The 21,912-nt window shown below is 41.5% G+C and overlaps 1 protein-coding gene across 1 annotated transcript; it reads right to left on the bottom strand.

The window, feature by feature from the left end:
* Positions 1 to 1,528: 1,528 nt before the first annotated feature.
* On the bottom strand, positions 1,529 to 21,777 carry tex2l (testis expressed 2, like). The gene is made up of 12 exons (XM_040023181.1): positions 21,489 to 21,777; positions 13,325 to 14,757; positions 10,098 to 10,298; positions 9,591 to 9,918; positions 7,881 to 8,116; positions 7,653 to 7,802; positions 7,453 to 7,552; positions 6,754 to 6,889; positions 4,362 to 4,499; positions 3,807 to 4,016; positions 2,160 to 2,280; positions 1,529 to 2,075 (listed from the first exon to the last, which is right to left on the bottom strand). The coding sequence occupies exons 2-12, from the start codon at positions 14,714 to 14,716 to the stop codon at positions 1,917 to 1,919; spliced, it is 3,171 nt and encodes a 1,056-aa protein (XP_039879115.1). The 5' UTR covers positions 14,717 to 14,757; positions 21,489 to 21,777; the 3' UTR covers positions 1,529 to 1,916.
* Positions 21,778 to 21,912: the final 135 nt, after the last annotated feature.

Genomic DNA, 21,912 nt, shown 5'->3' with positions numbered 1-21,912 from the left:
TGCCCAAGGACACAACGACCAGGACAGACAGACAGAATCAATTGTGAGCGCTCGTGTCGCCTCAGATGGATAAATAGAAATAAGTCAGTAGGTAGATGCCTGACCTTACTTGTATTATCCACATGTCTTGATCCATGGAAAGGCACCTAAAGAAAGCTCCAGCCGATCCAGGAGAGAAGGACAACCGCTGCCCAAGCGAAAACCTGTAGTGATATGTGTCAGGAGTATCGGAACAGTTGAGACGCATTTTTTCGAAACACCTTCACAATTTTGTCATTTTAATTCAACACTATTCAATAACTTTTACCCCAGCACTACTTGGTCACTTAAATACTACATAATGTTCAAAGTCTAGAGTCTGGTTACCATAACGATTGAATGGATCTACAATAGCTACCATCCTCCTAACCTTATTCTGGTGCAGGGAAATAACCCTGAAGTGACAGGTTACAAGGCAGGACAACTCACAAGTCTATCACAAACCACCATTTGCACTTACATTCACAGGTAATTTAGAATCATCAATTAACCTAACTCTAACAACTGCTTGACTTTTAACTGTGGGAAGAAACCAGAATACCCAGAGAGAACCCATTGCAAACTAGCCAGATTGTGGATTTGAACACAGGACCTTCTTAATGTGAAGTAACAGCACTAACCACCATGCCACCAATCCAGACTTAACAAAAGCTATGATTTCAAGGCTTGATGCAGAATTCTTTTGTACATTTTTGTCCTTGACAGGTTAAACCACAATAAATAGCAATAGCATACATGTGGTGTGTGTGTAGTTGTCTGCCTCTTATAACTCCAGTGATTTTCCTGCAGTTTGACATCTCGTGCAATCTTGTGAATTTCATGAGTTCAGCAACTAACCACTCTCACTAGATCGTATCATGTCATCTCAACAAGAACAAATTAAGTTGTTGAATTTCGTACAGATTCTTCATGATTTAATTACATTCATAGAAACATGAAATTATTGTGTTTAAATTACAAGTTAGACTTTTTTAATGCAACAACCACCCAATTTACTTAGAGGCGGCTGCTCGATTTGACTGAGATGGATGCCTTCCTGAAACCACGATCCAAAGCGTGCGAGACTGAAATCCCATGCGGTGTTGCAGTAAATTATTGACTTACTTCACTCGAACATGATATGAACAATTTAATCTAGCCTCTCTGCATATCATGTAGTTTCTACACTATATAGTTACACTTAACTTTAAAGCATGAGGCACTTATGTTAAATACACGCAAGATGCTTACGTAAATCCAAGAGATGGCCAATCCCTTTTTTTCAGTGCAGAGCGACGTTTCGCTGTATAGGAGAAGGACCGTCTGTTAAATCATATATCACTAGAAAAAATGTCAGCTTCCTTTAAGCAGCAAACGACTGAATTCAACAAAAAATGGTTGGTTATAAATTAACACATTTCTATTATTTATAACTAACCACCCCTAATGCTAGGGACTGTTGATGTTCCTATGGTTCATTACACACACACACACACACACACACACACACGTTTTGTGTATTGTAGTAAGATGAGATGCTTTCAGTATTTTCCAACTTTATTTAATAATGACCATCATCTTATTATCCAAAGGGACATTGTAAACATCAGATAATTAAATAAATAAATAAATATATCTTCTATGGATCATTCACATGTAAACAGTTGCAAGTTGCTCCATAGCATTCATTGTGACAGTTATTCTCCTTTAGATGATACAAGCAGATCTCTAAGTCATGGTCGGTTATCTTAACACGTACAGTGTGAAACGCAATTTATAGAAACTCCTGGTTCAGACATAAACACTAAGGTTAGTGAGTCTGCCTAAGAGCTACTAGCTCCATGTTATGTATCCACTTCACAGGGTCGGCTTTCCATTATTTTATTATCATTGTGGCACTAGTCTGATTCTGCCCCGGTGATCTCAGGTGGGATCCTTTCTATGGATTCTGTGGAGGAGCTTTGGGATTGTTGGGACTCTGAGGCTTGAGTGCTGTCCACACCGGACTGCATCAGCGGTAAGTAGATGTCATCCATGTTTGGCAGTACTAAAACTTTCTGAAGAAGAAAAGCAGGAGTGAGCTAGGAAAACGCATCAGAAACATTTGATGGCAGCACAGAATTCGAGTGATTTTTGACTACCTGGAACTCGTCCTGCAGTTTCCTTTCAATCCACTCAGTCACATGGCAGAAAGTCACCTCCCTTTCCCCCAGTTTAGGACGGACATGCAGATCCAGCTTTGGCGGTACACAGAAACTGTACCTGCGGATGACATTCAAATATTCAAATGCATCAAGATGATAACAAGTATGAGAATGTTTCAGGTCTATTTCGATCTCACGTTGTTGGAGCGCTTCAAAACAGTCTCAGTGCTCGAACAGATTTATCAGGCGAATAAATAAATGTTCCTTTGGCAAGCAGTGAAAAGTGAGTCACTCCACAGAGAGTCAGAAACACATCACACAGCTGATTTGTTTTTGAGAATTTGTTAAGTGCACTTATGGCATGCAGCATAACCATGTCTTTTAAATCTCACAGTGTTTTTTTCCTTGAATATATGTAAACTTATACTGTGTTATATCTTAAGAAAATCAATTAATCAGGACGTCCTGGAGTAAAATCAGATTTTTTGTTCATGTTCTCCATATTTTTTTTCTCCGCATTTTATGTTTTTCTTAACTTTTGCATTAGTTCCAATCTAAAGCTTAGCAATCTTAAGCTCAACTTGTTTGTCACCTCTTCATTCTGTCAATTTTTAAAGATGCGAAATATAGAAAATCTTACTCTAGAAGGTGTCACCATTTTTTTTTTTAAAGACAAACCCAAGTAGCGATTGGTGGCACTTCCATTAGCTTTATTTTTTTTATATCAAAAAAGGGTTAACAGTCACTGGTCATTTTATTACACCTTAAACTGCCTTGCTTCTTCATGACACACAGATTCAGCAAGGTGTTGGAAATGTTTCTCTGATATTTGTATCCATTTTGACACGATAGCATCACATAGTTAATGCAGATTTGCCAAAGTTGCTTTGTGACATGGACGCAATCGCCAGAAGACGACTACACTGTGGTTACAAAGCGATGGACATGAACAGCAACAATGTTTTGTCATTTAAACAATGCTCACTTGATACTAAGGAGCCCAAAGTGTGCCAAATAATCTCCGCCTCAGTATTACACCAGCAGCAGCACCTGAACTGTTGATATAAGGCAGGATGGATCCATGCTATGATGCTGTTTACACAAATTTTTCACTCTACCATCTAAATGTTGCAGCAGAAATCAGGACACATCACACCTGGCTGTGTTTTCCAGTTTTCTGTTGTCCAATTTTGGTGAGCTGGTGTGAAGATCAAGGTATAATAAATGAAGTGACCAGTGAGTGTAATTACGCCTTTGATGCCGTTTCATGTTCGCTTGATTCATTGTTAATATTTGGATGCTTTAAACTGTTTTCAAACTATTAATTACAACACATGCATACGCAATTGTATGTTTTTCGCTATTTAAACACATGCACTCATAATGGTCCAAAGCCTCCAAAGCCCTATCAGCACATACATGTTTATCTGAATTGCTCAATCCTCTTTAATCTTTAATGTGGTTATTGAATAAGCTATAGCGACTGATCTTCTTACTGGGCCTGAACACTTTGATCCAACATGGTTTTGAAGGGCTTCTGAATTAGTCTACATGTTTATATGCAGAAAGAAATAATCTGGATCAACACTGAAGGGCTGCTTGTGCCTCGTTCCAGCTCTAAGGCAGCGGCGTGTCTTTTCATACCATATCCTGTCTGTAGGGGGCGGCGGGATGTTGACAACCAGAGTCCCTGACAATTCTTGAACCTCGACAGTGAGCAGCAGGGGCGTGTTGGACATCTCCTCGAACTTCTTCTTAATGAACTCGTTTTCTGTCGCCTTCTGGAAGTACTTGGATTTGGCGATTTTGTCCACAAATCTCAAAATCTTCCTTCCAGTCTTGCCACCCCCTGTCCTGTTAGAGAGGATTAGAGGAGACGAAACGACAGCACTTGTGTGATCCTACGAGTCAGAATTTTGAGGAGACGAGAGCCTCGAAATGTAAATGAGAGCAGCAGCCATCTGGGGTGTGATGTCAGCACAGTTTAAAAAAAGAGCATTTGCAAGATAGCAGGGTGGAAGTAACACTTTCTTTCACACTTCTTACTGAAACGTTCCTTTTAGAAGCCGTTATTGCTGATCATTCCACAAAAGTAATATAATGTCATTGCTGCAACTTTTTTTTTAGCTCTTACTAAGCATGATGCAAAAGTAGGATATATTTTCCATGAATGGATGACATGAATCATTCAAAATTTACCCTTCTGTAGCTGGTGGGCATCCCTTCTCCCCCACCGGACCCTGAGGCTCAGAGAGAAGCGGCTCCTCCTCGTCAGATGAACCAGCGCTGGAGGACTCCTCATCACTGTCGGCCAACACACTGAGGATCGGCCTGCAGCTGGGAGGATAAACAGGCAGGCAAGTTAGGTACTGACACAGGCATAATACAAGTATTCAAAAAACATTTCTGAGGCAATTCAGTGCTTGAAACACTCACTTATATCACCATGGATACAATCTCAAGTGTTAAAACATTGAGACATTAGATTTAGAATTAAATGCTTGGGACAATGGGACGATAGAATTAAATGATTTGATCTCATAGACCTGAATTTAATCAAAGCAAAACAGAGAACAAACTTTTTGAACTGAGAAAACGTCGCATTTTATTGGCTCATTTTGAATTTGATGGCAGTAAAACATCTCAAAAAATGAGAAAAAAGACCATTAAATTAAATTAAAGACCATGTTTACCACTATGTAGCATCACCGCTTTCTTTTTTTTAACAACAGCCCATAAACATCTGGGAAATGAGGAGGTTTTTATTCTACCATGAAGCCATGCAATATGCGGTTTAGCATTTGTCTTGCAGAAATATGAAATATGCAAGGATGCAGGCTTTTGAACAGAGCACGGATATCAAGCTGGATCCTCCCTCTCCTCTTTAGTCCAGACTATGTGACATCCATGTTTCCCAACAAAACATAGGGGTGACCGTGGCGCTGGGGGTTGGGACGCTCATCTGTAACCGGGAGGTTCGATAACCCAGCTCTCTCTGTCCTGGTCCTTGTGTCCTTGGGCAAGACACTTTACCCTACCGCCTACTGGTGTCGGCCAGAGGGGTTGATGGTGCGATATGGCAGCCTCGCTTCTGTCAGTCTGCCCCAGTGCAGCTGTGGCTACAACTGTGGTTTGCCTGCACCAGTGTTATTATTGTTATTAAAAATAATTGAAAATTTTGATTAATCTGACCACAGAACAGTTTTTCAGTTTGCCTCGATCCAATTAAAATGACTTTGGTCCAGACTATATAGCAATGTTTCTGGATCATGTTCATATATGACATATTTACTGCACGACAGAGCTTTAACCTACATTTGTGGTTGATATGGTGAACTGTGTTCACAAACAGTGATTTCTGGGAGTGTTTCTGATCCCATGAAGTGAATCGTGACTGTTTTTAATGCAATGCTGCCTGAGGGACAAAGATCACAGCATCCAATACATGCAAACTGAATCCTTTCACTGATATTATGTACTGTACAGGATGCGATAGTCAGTCCTTGCAATTTTGTGTTGAGGAACATTGTTTTGATAATTTGTACACACATTTTTTTCCAGACTGGCGAACCTCTGCATATCTTTACTTTTGAGGATCTGTGCATCTTTAAGATGTTCGTTTTCTATCTAATCGTGTTACTGACCTGTTGCCACTTACTCTAATTAGTTGCAAAATGTTCCTCCAGCTATTTATTTTTAGTACCACTTCGTTTCGTTGCCCCCACCCCTGTTTGTGAGGTGTGTTCATGCCAACAAATGAAAAAAGAGCAAATATGTTTCTTAAAATATCCTGTTCTATTCTGATTAAAATGTCGCTTTCTGAGATTTGCGAATCATTCTGTTTCTATGTACACTTCACACAGCGTTCCAACTTTTCCAGAACTGGGGACGTACATGTGCAGGAGCCAATTTTGCATCTGCTATTAGTGAACATATCTGCAGCTTTGCTATCTTGACTTTTAGCTTCAGATGCAGCACAAAGACGGCTAATGTGAAGCTTTGCCTGGACTTTAATCCCTGTGGGTTTATGACAAGAAGGTCTAATCATTATAATGTGCGGCTCTGTAGATCAGAAAGCAGAAGGGATCAAGGGAGAGAGATGTGTAGGTGTGTGCATGCGTGCAATAGAAAGGATTAGAATGAAAAACCCATGTTTACTGTTATTTTTTACATTGCTCGTGCTACTTGGGCAAGGCAACATGATGAAATATGCATTACAGATGATAAAAACACTATTAGCTTTTTTAAAAATAATAATACATGACAGAATTTAAAAATAGGAGGCAGCTCAGTAGGTAAGTCAGGATGTATCTGTCTTTGTGAATTTCACCCCCGCGGTGATTAGTGCATTAGAGATGAGGATGCAATTAATACACTGCTCTGTGGGGGTTACTGGAATATGAAAACAAAGTCAGTAAGGTAGCTAATTAAGGAGATTATCCACAGACATCACTGGCTATTACATTTTAAACAGCATCTTGTTTAAGAAAGTGTGTGATATGTAAGAATATATCTATAGATAGGTAACTCTATAAGATTACAGGGATGCGTCACGTGTCACAGTGCGAATGGACATGTGTGCAGCACTGACCGTGGGCTACCAGTTTCCGTCATACAGTGCACTGTCTCCTGACCGCCATCTTTACCCAGCTTGGACAGGTTGAACTTGGTCTGCAGGGTCATCTGCAGGTTACCGGCGTAAACCAGCTGAAGCTCCACCCACAGGCCTGCAGAGGGCACCCCAAACAGGTCAAAACTAGACTAAAATTAAGACAAATGCTGCTAGAGACAGCCTAATCTGGACATACGCTGCTTAGTAGGCAGATTAAACAGCTTTCATTGAGATTATCGAGGCTTGGAATTAAATTCATAGTAAATTACGAGAGACTATTAATTCTCTTTAGGAGGTGAGTGGGGGGAAAAAGTGGGGGAGGACAGAAAACAGCAAAAGCTGTTGACACACGGTTGCGTAATGGCGAAGGAGGCGGAGAAATCGAAAAAGGGGAAAGTCATGATGTCACACAGCTACATTCATGCTGATAAGCTTAAATTTCCCTCATCGTTAGGAGCAGCCAAACGGCCTGATTTCAAAACACACACACACACACACGCAAATATGCTCCAAATTGCAGAGTAATGGTTGCCCTGCCCCACAAGATTACGACAGGATAACCGTGTCTGATCTGATGCTGAGGTCGTCGCTTGCTGTGTTTGTGTATTTGTGTAAATCTCTTTGCATTTTGTGTTGTCCCTTATGTTTTGCGGTGTTTAATCTCCTCTCTGCACTCACCTCTGGGGTTAACCTCTGGTCTGGAGGTAGCGGTGATTTGCGGCATTGAGCTGCCCATATCCAGCTCAGTCAGAGTCAGTTCATTCATAAAGTAAGGCAGCTGTAGAGAATATTGCATGATTTAAAATCACAGGGGGGCAAAAATGTGGTGTAATTATGGTTAACCTTTCTGACTCGGCAGCTTTCACTACTGCTCTCACTCTAATTTTGCTGAGTTTCTTCTGAATCTTGTGGGAGACGGCGTCGGCCCAGCGCTTCTCTCGCAGGAAATCCCAGAAGATCCGACCGATTAGAGCGTTAGCCCAGGCAGTTTGGCTTTTCCCTGGGTACTCTGCTAGATCACAGGTACACTTAAAAAAAATAAAGACAAGAAAAACACAAGTTTAGAGCAAATTAAAGGCTGTATAGTTTGTAATGGTGAAGCTTACATCTGTGCTGCTGGCTCCAGGACTACAGAGTGGGGTCAGCTCCTCTGTAACCAGGAGACGGGCCATATAACTGGGGTAGTCGAGCACAGAAAGGCCCCTGGTGCTACTGGAGGGCGCTCCGGAGATAATGGGGAATGGGGGTGTGGATGGGGCGTCCTCGTCACTGCTGCCCACTCTGCTGGAGCCTCTGCTGCTCGGGACATTAACCTGTACACTGGTGCGCTGTGTTTGGTCACCTGGGAGAACACAGGATCATTTAATCATAGTTCAAAAAGTAACTCTGATAATTTTTCAGAGCAAAGCGACCCACTTTAAAACCAGAAAATCTCACCCCCAATCATAAATCTTCTCTCTAATTAAAATATAAAATAAAGTGATTTATTTCTTGAAAACTGTATTCAAAAAACATAAACAACACAGACACGGATTTAAATGGCTAATTCTACCCAGTCAATGCATGGCCGACCTGTCACTGGGACACAAACTTCAAAAAAAGAGCAGAGTAATATCACAAACTAAATATATGTACATATATATGTAACTATACATACGTGTGATACTCTCGGCCTTGTTGCTATAACAACCCCATGCACATTAAGTTCTGGTGCTGGATTATAATGGAAAATGACCAGAACCAAGTTATGTCGAGCTGATTAGGTACTAGCGGAGAAGGGCTATTTGCAACTTGCAAGTTGTCTCATTTTCAGCAAGGGATAACTTGCAAGCTACTTTGGCTAGTTTCACAACATCCACCTTGGAAATCGTGAGTGAGAAATATTGTACTATGGGTTTTAATTTCTGAAAGCTTTTTTTTTATAGTGATCATATCATCGCTTATGTTGCAGTTCCTCATTAATCCTCTAATATATTTTCCACATGAACAGGGCAGCTGGAAGTCTGTTTTTGATGGACAGACTTGTAGATGATGGTATCTGAAAGAAAATTCTTTGCAAGCATATATGTTCAGTTTCTGTTGACCATGTAAACGCCACTGGAACCTGGCTGACCATTAGTTTCTAATCATATCTACAGTATGTAACGGACAGACATAGTTTTCAGGATGTGAAAGTGAAGCTAAAGTGGAAATACCTCAAACCTACAATCTTTTTAATGACCAACAGGGGGCGACTGTACATATAAGACAGCAGCGCTACTGCTTTATCCATGACTTCAATCACTAGTTTGAAGTCAGTATATCAATAATGTTCTCATTTAGAATAAAACATCATTTTGGGTGTAGTATCAACAATTTCTTAGTCGGGTCCACCCTTGCCCCCTAAACCAAAAAAATAGCCAAACTACTCAAGTTGCGCTTTCAAAACTGGAGTTCACAAAAAATAGTATTCTCAGCTCCTCAGACACAGGAATAATCATGCATAATTATTTCAACTATTACTCTATTTGAATTTACTAAAATGACCGTTTAGATTAAAAACCAGCCTTTCCCAAGAGCGCAGCATGACAGATACTTTTAGTGCCGCGGATTTCGGATGAATAAAGCTGCCAGTGGAAGAGGGAAGTGTAACAGAAGCATGATGAAATAACAGATTTGATTTAAGAATATTTGTAGTAAAACCGTTTCAAGTTTCCCCAAAACAAGGCTGGTCTCTGTTTTTTATTGCATGTTCGCTTGAAATGGATTGCCAGAGCACGTAATCCATATTCCACTCATATATTACAGAATCCTAACGCATTAACAATGTGTCATACCCTTTGTGCAGGAGACATATTTGCTCTGTCTGTTTCTCTCCTTTTCCCTTTCTGTGTCCATGGATGCAAACAGGAAATGATGGAACCACTCTTCTTTCTCTCTTCCCGTACGGCCGAAGAGGTAAAGAACGGTGGGAAGCTCATGGTCATATTTGGAGGATCTTGGTTTTGGACTGGCTGATTCGGCTCCGGACTCCGATCCTCGCCTCTCCTCCCGCCTTCCCCCCTCATCCTCCTGAGATTTTGCCCCCCTGGTTAGCTGGATGCAGATGGGATACTTTGGGTTCCACATCCTCTTCTGCGCCAACACAGATGGCAGCAGGAATACCTTTGGGAAAAGCAAGCAGAGTTCAATGGTGTTGAAGAAAAACTGTTAAACGGGGAACGTAAACAGTTTATTTTAATCTTGAGAGTTAATTTCAAAATCAAATATTTCATTTCAGCCAGTGGGGCCTCAGATACAGTAAAACCTTTCACTTAACACTATTACTTAGCGAGTTCTCATACTTTGCTATTTGCCAGCTGATAGCAGCGTGACTTGACAAAGGTGGGCTCGTGGAATCTCTCGTCATACGTGGCCCTGCGGCTGATGTTCGATCGTGGCGTTTCCAGACGGAGACACGATCCCTCCAGGGTGGCAAACACAGAGTGAGTCAGACCTAGATGGCTGGTTTCTGGGTCGTAATCAAATATCTCATTCATCCAGCCCTGAAAAGAAAGAAAGTAAGAGGTGATTTAAAATCAACACTAGGGGGTTTTTATGCACATTCAAGTGAGAAGTAAACACTTCATCTCGAATTGTTCCAGCCGTGAAAATCCTGATCTTTGTAATCAGACTGAGATGTGATGTGGAGAGCGAAAAGTAAAGGTGCATTTTAAACGCTTTATTTGTCAGTGAAGGTTTCAGTGAGAGCTGATGTCTCGGGACCAAACTAGGCAAATTATATTCAACTCTCTTGATTTTTAAAGATATGCTTTATCTTATTTCACCTTTACAAATACTCAATGTGCGATTGAAGTGCAGACTTCCAGATTTAATTTAAGGCAACAAACAAAAGTACCTCATTAACTGTTTGTGCACTCCACTTTAAAGTTCCAGTCAACTAACTGGTACATTACACACAGTAATTTAATAATTTAAAGCAGAGTCACCCTATGACCTCTGAGACTGCCTCACAAACCTCCCCAGCTTTCACGTTTTAATTGCTTTCAAACTGATACCCAACTGCTAATGGCCAAAAAAGGGAATTAGCTCAATAGCGAGACAGCAAACATTGTTTTCCACTCTTCTCCATCCCTAGTCTGCCGAGCTTCCTGACAAATTACAGCTTATTCCTGTCTGTATTTCCCACTAATTGCCTCTGGAGCTGACAGTGTCTGGGTGGTGTAGTCCTTCCCGGTTGCCCCGTGTCAAGCTAAGCCAGGAGCAGAACAGCAATTATCACTGCAGCTCCAGCACTTTTCATTATTGACGGTTTTAATTGTGTTCCAGGATCCTCGTGTACGGTAGTAGCACGCCACATTCAGAAGCTTTAATCTGAGAACAAAACAGTCAGACCTGCTGAAGCGACTCGCCAGCATGACATTGTTATTTTGGACCAAGTGAGCAGCAGTGAAGACTAATAACAACTACTTGGCATACTCTAGGTGCTGAAGTTTACTTGGAGGAACTTTTTAACAAGCTTTTTAAAGTGAATTCAGAAATTAGTAAATTTTCATTCGTATAAGAGGTAAACATTTTGAAATAGCCATAATCCCACTGTGACCATACTGAGGTACATGTTTCCATCCATCTGCTTCATGTGAACATTTTAGACAAAACTGAAGTTTGTTTACAGAGTAGGAACATGCCAACATGAAAAAACTTTGTGCACTACAATATGAACCTGTTTCAGCTCTCTGTGCACAGGGGGGTCAAAAATCAGAATTTGTTCTGAGACTATTAATGTCCTATTTTGCAGTAACTCTTGATCCCATCTCCACATAATATTTATATAACAGTATTTGTTCAATTCATTCTTTTGAACACTTATCAAATTCAAGGTCACAGGCAGACAAAACCTGTCAAAGCTGGATAGAAATGACTTTACACCCAAGAGAGATTGCCACTCCATCACAGTGTTGACACACAGAGACCCACGTCCACACTAATACGTTTTCATTTTAAAACGCATCTTTTTCTCTCCGTTTTGGCCTTCCATCCACACTGAGATGCTGTTTTTGGTCAAGGAAAACAGAGTATTATGAAAACGCTCTCCAAAGCGGATCCATTTGAAAACTCAGTTTTTGCGTCGCAGTGTGGACAGCGAACTCGGAGCCTTTTCGTAAATGACACATTTTAGTCATGTGACGCAGTCATGTGACCAATTAAACTAAGATAGCGGAGGGCATTACACAGCAGTTGTTTTGTTTGCTCTAAATTTTGACAGCCCTATTAAAGATTAATATCAGTCTGAACATGCTCCAGATAGCTTTTCTTCAAATTCTTTAATTCTCACTCGCTTTTGCAACTTTGTACTTTGGTTACTCGCAGCAACAATTCCACCTCATTGTGAGTCCATTTAAAAAACTTTCCCTCGACATTTTGCCACAACGTTTCAAAGAGCCAGAAAGTAAATAAACGGCAGACAGAAATGACGCAGGTCGATTCGTCTTGCATTTCACGCATGCGCAGTACTGGAACGTTTTCAGCCATTTCAATGTGGACACACAACTCTGTGAAAATGAATGAAAACGATAGTGTGGACGCAGAGCGTTTTTAGACGTATACGCCGTTTTCAAATTTATCCGGGCTAGTGTAGACGTAGCCCCACAAACTCTCACATTCACACCTATGGCCAATTTAAACCTCTGAGATCAAAGTTTTCAGCAGCAGTACCAAACCCTAACCTTAACTCTACCTATGTAATTAGAATAGTTTTTGGGTTGCTTTTAAAAAAAATCTGTGTCTTGACAGTTAAGGAACAAACAAAGAAAATGACCATCCTAACACAAATTAAAAACTACTTCCCTTTTAAAAAAAACGTTTGACTATCTCAAAAACAGAGTTAGGTTAAGTTGAGAGTCAGAACTAGAGTTATTACCTACAGTAATTTATAATTCAGAGAGTTAAAATCTCCAGTCGATGTAACATGCATATCTGAGCCTGAAAAATAACCCATACCAGGGAAGGCGGGACACACAAAAAGGCCGCAGATGACTAAGAGCTTCAATCCAAGAACTTTCTTGCTAATAAGTGCAGAAAATGGAAAAGCCAATGTACAGTATATATACATTTGCTTTTGCCAGTTTTCAAACATTTGGTGGAAAATTGTTCAGCTTAACAGCCTCTGAATCAAAATAGAGCCAGTTGAGCTCCTAGTATAAAGACTATAAACAGGTGTAATGTGGGGTATATGTAAAGATCACTGATTGATGAACAAAAATGTAAAATATATCCTCAAAATTTTCATCCAGGACTACTTAGTTCTCCCTCTTGCCAGCCTTTTTCTAACACTTCAACTGGCTGTCGGGTCTAGTCTCATTTTTAACCCTGTTCCCTGTGAGTTGGAGAATGAGGAAAACAAAGAAATTCAATTCTGTATCTGTTGAGCATTATGGCACCTTCAAGTGCCATAATGCACTTGATTCCCAGGCATTTTTATGACAAACTAAAAATGTGTGAGTACTGGAGCTGAACAGAGGTGTCTGAAAATAAAAGTGACATTTTCATCGTTGATGACTCATCCATTTACCTTGAGTGTGTCAGGCTCAGTGCTTACAATGCCACCTGTCAGAATCCCTTCTCCCAACAGCGTCTGTGGCGGTCTATAGCTATGGACTGAGTTGCTAGACCTAGAGGAACCCATCCGAATGAGCCAAAGCCCTAGCAAGAAGCCCAGTGCTAATCCCAGAGCCAGGCCAGAGAAGTATGGACTGAGAGGTAGGATAAAGTAGCCGTATGAAAGCACTGCCACACAAAATAAACTCATTCGTGGCAGAGGGTGAGGGGGCTGTGGAACGGGAGAGGTCGTGGGTGCTGTTAGAGCCTGAGAACCAGGCAACCTCCTCGCCTGCTTATGAGTTTCGATGGCAAACACTTGCATCATATCACCATCTGTACATATTTCCAGCTCCTCATCCCTGTGTTGCTGCACGTGGTGATGCACCGGGCAGGGGCAGTGCTGAGTTCTCCCGAGATGTCTTACAGAAGGCCACTCAAAGACAGAAAAAACATCAGCATCTGTTTTCCTGGCGCTTCTCACAGGAGACTCGGACAGAACAGTGTCTGTGCTACTTTCCCGCCCCAAACCTCTGGAGCTGATCTGGTGAGTTCCCTGGTTCTTACACTGGTGTTTGGGGCTGCCTGAATTTTCTTCCCTCCTGATCTTACTGAACATGCTGCTCAAAGGTTCGTGCACAACCTCAGTGAGCTTCCTCTTGGTGTCCTCCAGTTCCATTTTGAAGAAACCACCTTTCAGGCTGTCTCCGCTTGGGGAAAGCGAACTAGGAGATGGGGGAGCAGTCCGAGAGTCTCCATTGCTGCGGGTTTTCGGTTGTGTCAGCTGCTTCCACAGGTGGAGGTTAAGTCGGGAGTCTGATTTGGACTGCGACACCTCAGGCTCTGAGCGGGAAAGCTCTGTGGAGATTGACTTGACGAGGCTGAGAAAAGGTTTGGGTTTGAGGGTGGAGCTCTCTTTCAGATCCAGCTCTGTGGACAGAGACTTGACCAGGCTCGCTAAGGGTCGGTGGGTGGGTGAGGGCGGGCCAGGCAAGAGGAAGCTTGGGCCCAGAGAACCAGAGCAGTTCCCCAGGGAACCTGGCGTTGAGGGAGACAGAGGGACATGGAACTCTTCGGACTTCACCCCTCTGTCATCCTCGACGGAAAAATGTTTGTCCTTAGAGAGCGATATAGCAGGGTAGTCCTCATCATGCTCAAGGGAGAAGATGAACTCACTCTCATCCAGGCTGTCCCACTCTCCTTCAGTTCCTGTTAGCTGGATCACAATCCCTCGGGGGAGATGCCTCTTTGTCCCGAGGGAGGTGGCACCCACTGAGGAGAGACCGTGGGGTTCCTCGGGAGATCTGCCACCTGCTCCACCTTTGTCCTCGCTTCCTCTCTCTCCATTTTTACCACCTTCTGCCATTTCTTGACTTTACATTTCCAGGCCGAGGCACTTATGTGTCACTGAAAAAGAATAAAAAAAGACACGGTCAGCTACATCACTAAGCCTCAAGGGCAGAACAAATGAAAGCAGTCAGGGTCTGAGCTGTAGAGAATGAGGAAGGGCATCTTTTCTGTGCTAGTGCGTAATTTCCAAAGAAACTGCTTACTGATGCCAACTGCGCATTAATGCGTGAATGCCGCTTAGTTGAGCTCTGAAGAGCTGTGGAAACCTACATTAATCTGAAGACCAGTGAGCCTGAATCACAGCCAAGTAAGCATGTCTCCCATAGCTGTCGCTCCACATACTGAAGGTTTTTTAGAAGCATGCAAAAATAGACAAGACAGACTTTCTTCCCCAAATGTTGCACAAACTAGGGCAACTCAGGCTTGGATCTATATGCTTTTTGGCCCTGATATGAATGCCTTTATGGAAACAGAAAAATCTGTGCATGATAGTAAAAAAGGGGTAATTTAAATATGGTAAGATCCCTTTAAAGCAGAAACAAACATAAAAAAGCTCCACTCATTCTGTGAAGCAGTATTCAGAATGTAATCTCTCTCCAGCGTCACCCTCCAAAGAGCCTACTGTCAGAAACTGAAACTGAGCCACAACGCTCCCTGTGATGTCTTCTCAAGCTGCTTTGAAAGTTACTTATGCAACCCTGAGATGAATAGTGAGGGGGGATGTTTTCTGTCTTTCACCCCCCACCTCCATCCCCGCATATGGCCTTTGTGTGTCACAACAGCATTGCGCTTTTTCACATAACACGGCCACCACCTACAAACTTGTAAAATGATACAAGTAAAAACCAACATTGGAGAGACACATTAGATCAGCTCTGATTTAGTGAATGAAAAAAGCAGTTCTGTGTCCCCAAACACAAGTTGGAAACCAGCATAAAGGCCCAGTGGGAGCCCTTTTATTTGCAGTCTCTTGAGGTCAAGTGCCCTGCAAGTTGAACCCTACCTCTTACTGTTCAGATTTACGTAACTGTATTAGGGCACTGTGTGGCACAGTTTCACCCACTTCCCCAGCAGCTGGTGGATTCTGACTAATCTGCTCTTGCCCAAAATGGACGGAGGGGAGATAAACTAACACACACAGATGTGTTGAGGCAGCTTTAATTCTTCCTCACAACCTTTAACGGGATGGAAAGAGGGACCAGAAGCTGCAAGGTGCTAAATGCACTCACACATTAAACAACTGTTAAGCTAATAATGTTTTGTCCAAGCTGACTGTTGTCTTATCATCATGTGAGTTAGGAAACTGCTGTGGACTCCAGATGCTGCTGTAGTTCTAATCCAGATGTTTTTATAACAATCACGGCAGCTATAAATCGGCTTTATGCATAAACTCATCATAAAAGGGTATGAACCATTGGGGCATATAAGATTATTGTATTGGTCAAATAGCATAACACAAAATCCACAGTGGAGAGGGCTTTAAGCTAAAACATGTGCAGGTCTTCTATATGTCTCAAATAAGACAGAGAGAAAATAAAACTGTACAGAAATTGCTGTTAAACACCTTAATTACACAGGATTCACGTGGAAGTGTTGCTTCAGTGATTGGCTATAGTTGTTCCTGTCACTTGGGGGGACATGTCTGCAGGTGGGAACCTCATAAGAACTAGAACCAATCATTACAAGCCAAGATAACCAAGCTTTGCTTGGAAGGTAGCATTAGCCGAGCATTAGCCCATTAGCGAGCTGGCTATTGCTAACTTGGTGCATATACAACAGGCTGCTTATTCACAGAGTGATCAGTTTCCTACATTTTGAAGTACATCTTACACAATGTCCACGCCGTTCTCTAAGGATGTTTGCATAACGTGATTTCATTCGCTGACTGCCATGCTGGAGCATGACAGTTAGCGAATGAAATGAATGTGACTTGACAGGCTGATGTCAGTGCTGGTGCTTCAGAAGTTAAATTTCTCTCAGCTTTCAGCACAAGCATGGACAGGTTAAAAATTGATATAGCTTTCAAGTCAGAAAAATGAAGCCAGTGTCGTAAAAAAAAAAGGATTCTAAATGAAGGACCCCAGACGGCGATAGCTGTGGTTAGGGCTGTTCGATACAACGATATATATCGGATGACGATATAAAAACATCGATCGTTTCATTTTACGCTATCGTTTGTTTCGTGGTGTCGCAAAATAAACTGTTTACAGCAATATTTTTTCATCGTTTTGATGGTCACTGTAGTGGCTATATTAATTTCTTAAAGTTCTCTCTTTCTCTTATATTTAATATAACCACACTACGGATGGACAAGCGCCTGTTTTTAATGGGTTGTCGTTAGCAACAACGACGGTAACACCATTGCATGTCCGCTTGTTTATTTTCCACATAAACCTTTCACAATAAAGCTCAAGATCCTGTTGAGACTTTTCAAAATAAACGGAATCACTTGAAAGAGGATGCAGAGTATTGATGGATGAGAAGCAAAAAAAGAGCCGCCAGGTGCTAAAAAATAAACCTTAGACTCAAACGTTAGAACAGGCTTTTCCCCGCAGCACGCCATGTAATAAATACTCAAAGAAAACAGCGGCCATTACAACTTATGTCTAAAGATGTATAGTTTCATACATCGGTTAAAACACTCGACTCCAGGTACACGACGCCCAGCTGGAAACACTTCACCTACCCGAGATTCACAGAATTTACAGAAAATATTAAATTTTTTGTGATTTATATCGTTATCGGGACGATAGATGTTTTATATCGGGATATGAGATTTTGGTCATATCGCACAGCCCTAGCTGTGGTTGCAAAAAGACTTCCAGGGCTATTTATAGAAAACAACTTTCTGTCTTGACCTCTAAAGACATTCCGTTGGTCAGTCATTTTTTTCAGTAACTCATTTTTGAAGAAGTTACATGCTACAATTTGTCACTGTATTGATATATAACAGGGCTCTAGACTAACTTTTTGCCACGGTTGCACTGGTGCGCCTAAGAACAAAAGCACCAGCACAAAAGTTAGGTGTAAATGATTAACTAACAATCTTGTGCTTGTGCTTAAAGTGCTTTGGCACTCTTTGGCAATATTTTAGACAATGTTAAATTTAATCATCACATCGGCCTCTTCTGACGACCTGTTTGCTGCTACCTGCCGCTGAAAGGCTGTGGGGAGAGGGGACACTTGGGCAGCGCATTTACCACGACATATAATGTGTTTTCTGGATACACTGTGCTTTTTCAGCGTTCAAAGATTGATGGCTCTGTGTCAGAGCACTGCCTATGAATTTCAGACAGATTAGGCCTTAACTTAACAAAAAAGTTATCAATCGTTCTTTTCAATAGAATCAATAGTTTCTTTTCAGGCAGTGAATTTCGGTTGGAGAGACACAAAACCTGCAGCTCAGAATCTAGCGCAAAAAAGACGTAAAGACAGCGCAGACCCGACGCATCAGAATCAGTGAGCTGTCGGCTTTCAGCCCCAACGGCGTGTCAGTCTACGTGCCGTCAGGTGAGAAAGCTGAGAAAGAGAAAGCTGATTTTGATGCGTCGGGTCCGCTCTGTGTGTCTTTGTGTGGAATCCGTGTACCTGCTCTCATTTACTGTTTGGTGGTTGTTGAAATAGTTTTGTGAGCTTTAACCTGAGACTCTGGGGTTCCTGGCAAAATACATTTATATTTAAAAGTCGATTCAGGATTTAATGAATCGATATCGCTTTATTCAAGCTCACCTCTCTAAATCCACCTGCACTTTCAACTGGACCACGGCCAATCAGAAAGGTCCCGCCCCTGACTATCTCTGATTGGTTTAGACCACAATAGGGGCATAATGTGTGTCTGCTGTTGACCACACAGAGACTTTCAGAATTGCAGAGACTTTTTTTTTTTTACTCGAACAGTTGGTCGCACCGGTGCGACCTAAGATTGTTTTTTAGTCGCACCATTGAAAAATTTGGTCACATTTGCGACCAAATTGGTTGCACTCTAGAGCCCCGTATAACAAAATTTAGAGCCAAAATTAGCCAAATGTCTTTTTATGACATTTGGATAAAAGCTTTTCTTCAGTCTAGAGGGAGGATCTGTAATGCCTTCCAGAGGGCAACCATGTAAGAAAATGAGAAGCATCGTTGATGATGTCTCTGACCTAATGTACATATGCTCAACTGAAAATGGCTAAGTGTTGGTGGCCATCTGTGCTGATTTATTAACTCTCTCAAAAGACTTTTTGTTTGTATGCCTGCTGCGCTGATGCTAACAACTGTTTTGACAGATTAGCTTTCCTCAGTGTCTCAATTAGCGCCACTTCTGCGCCTTCTTTACCAGACTGGTTGTGTTTATAATTCATGTGAGGTTCTGGAACGTGTGTGCTAAAAAAATTAAAGTTGAATAGTCTCCAAACAGTTTCTCCACCTATGTTTAATGGAACAGGTTCCTAGAATAGAACAGAATAGAATTCAACTTTATTGTCATTGCACATGTCATAAGTACAAGGCAACGAAATGCAGTTTGCATCCATCCAGAAAGCGCTTTAGTAATAATATAGGTATATTACAAGATATGGATCTATTATAGGTATGTTACAATGTACATGGTGTGAAGGTATGTTATGAATATGCTATAACTATAAGTATGTATAGGCTGCAGTCAGTGTACAAGCTATGTACAGGCTATGAACAGGATATAAATATGGTTAAAAATATGAAACTATACAGATTGTAGATATACAATTGTAAGTATTAATAAACAGTTGTAAACAGACCAGAACAGAACTATAATTATTGTATTGTACAGAATGATTGTCTATACAGAAATAGTTCTGTATAGGTTCCTATTTCTGTCACCTGAAGCTAGTGATCAGTTCTTTTGCTTTGGAGGTATTGAATGCCAGGTTATTGATGAAGCCCCACTCTGATAGTTTGCAGAGTTCATTCCTGTTGGCAGAATTGTTATCATTATATATTAATCCAATGACATTGGTACCATGTCCAGTCTTGATGACTAAGTTGGTGCTGGGGTGGATGTGCAGTAGTAGGTGTACAGGGAGTAGCAAAGTGGGCTTAGCACACAGCCCCGGAAGAGTGTCAGAGTGGGGAACTCCCAACTCTGTGGTCCATTTGTTAAGAAATCCTTGACCCATCTGCATGCGTGCTCACTGTCACCAGTGTGCTGGGCATGGCTGCGACTTTAAAACAGGGCTTCAGAAACCAATGGGTGACATCACAGTACCTATGTCCATGTTTTATATGGCTTATGATCCATATCTACAACTAACTACATGTTTGTTTAACTTACACTACTATCTTACTGTATGTTTACATGCTAACTTGCAAAAAAACAGTTTCTGAGGTTATTCCTTCTGTACCAAAATGCAGACCAACTGATAAATAACAAGTGTGGCTCAGAACTTGATCCCTGATGTGTTTTTGAGAAGAAAATTAGACACAAAGTCTAATGTTTCAGAAACATTTACACAAATATCAAGATCCCTATATGATGTGTTTGTGTGATCTCTGGGGATTCCCCTGACTTTGTCCTTTTTGTCCACTTAGTTAACTGTGCATTTGGTGCATCTGCGGCAGCCCCATTGGGCATTGAAAACTGTGTGAAACAAGGGCAAGAAAAAAGTAATAATTTGGTGTCTCAACATTACTACTCCTAAAGCCTTTCATTTGTATTTGTGATTCCAGAAACTCATTTCAGTTTCTTAACCGGCAACATGAAAAGCTCAACCACAAGCTCACTTGTCAAACAATTAGGCCATAACAGATTTTAACATGCAGTCCAAGCATTCAAATGACAGGGTGTCTTTCACTCACTTTCTCTGTATGTGAGTGTAGAGGTTTGTGTGTTTGTGTGCCGCGCCAATCAGACACAAACAGTAACAATCTCAGATTAACATTAATGCAGGGTTTTACTGTGAAATCTGACAAATCACAGAGCCGGATTATGGGCTAGACCAACATTTGCTGGAGTGTGTTTCCAAGCTAGCTCATCTCAGCTGACCCAATGTTGATTGTAGTTATTAGTACCAGTGCAATACTTTAGAGTCCCTTAGCTATGAGTCATCTTCCTGGGCTTAAAGTGAAAGCCAGATGATTGACAAATAAAAAATTGCAGGAATCATATCCAGACTGAGGACTTATGGGAGATTCTGCTCTTACATGAACCTGAGATGGAGGCCGGTGGAGACCACAAACAATATAAAGATACCCTGAGATTTTTTTTCTTTTCACATGAAAAGTCGAAGAATGTCAGTCCCTGTTAGATTAAATATTACAAGTAACAACTGACTTCTTGCAGCAGTTTAAAAGCAACTTCAACCTCACTAATAATAAAGTTATGAGTTTAAAAATGACACTCAGGGCTCCTCCCACGACGTTCAAACTATAAATGTAATAAATGATACATCAATCATTCAATCAATAATCTTGAATCCTTTTTGCACCAACATATGTGATAGATATGAAAGAAAATATAAAATATTATTGGCTGACTTCACAGCCAAATCCAAGAACAGTTGTCTCATATAAACTATTAAAGCACAGAGTGCAGCTTTGGAACAGCGCATACAGACCGTGTAGCAGTAAAATCTTCACTTTTGCATCCCTCCCTGCATGCACAAGACGAGCGTGAAAGGAAATCACGGCGGGAGAGGTGGAAGTTAAAGAGATGGCGAGTGCGCACAATTAGCTAAAAGAGCAGACACGTCTCCTCCGCTTATGATGTTTGGAAAATAAAATAAAATAAAATAAAAGGAAGATAAAAATGTGTTTAGGGGGCGTTTACTTACCCCGGGAAATTGTATGTGTGCGGAAAATAGTTAAACCGGTTCGTTAGTTTTGTCTTCCTCCGGGTTCCTCTCCATTTGTGAGCGAGAGGACTGCGAAATGCGAAAGTGTCGCTCTTCTGTTCGTCTGCCTGCCCCCCCCAATTCTCTTTCTCCCCTCTTCGCACGCGCGCACACCTTCCCTCCGCCCGTTTCCAGATGTGTCACGCGCTGCTGAGAATCACAGCTCAACAGCCTGATTATGAAAAGCGTGGCCGCGCGGCATGGTAATCCAGATTAACCACAGAGTTCTGCGGTCCCAACAGACACTCGCACAAACTCACCCACGCACACACGCACGCTGGCACAGTGTGTGTCTAATAATCGTCTAATTGTATCCTACACACCACAGGGTGACAGCTGAAGTACACCCTGAGGGTTGAATACC

This window comes from Simochromis diagramma, unplaced genomic scaffold (genome assembly GCF_900408965.1).
Source record: "Simochromis diagramma unplaced genomic scaffold, fSimDia1.1 OVJJ01000208.1, whole genome shotgun sequence".
Classification (NCBI taxonomy): domain Eukaryota; kingdom Metazoa; phylum Chordata; class Actinopteri; order Cichliformes; family Cichlidae; genus Simochromis; species Simochromis diagramma.
This window is presented reverse-complemented; position numbering and strand designations above follow the sequence as displayed.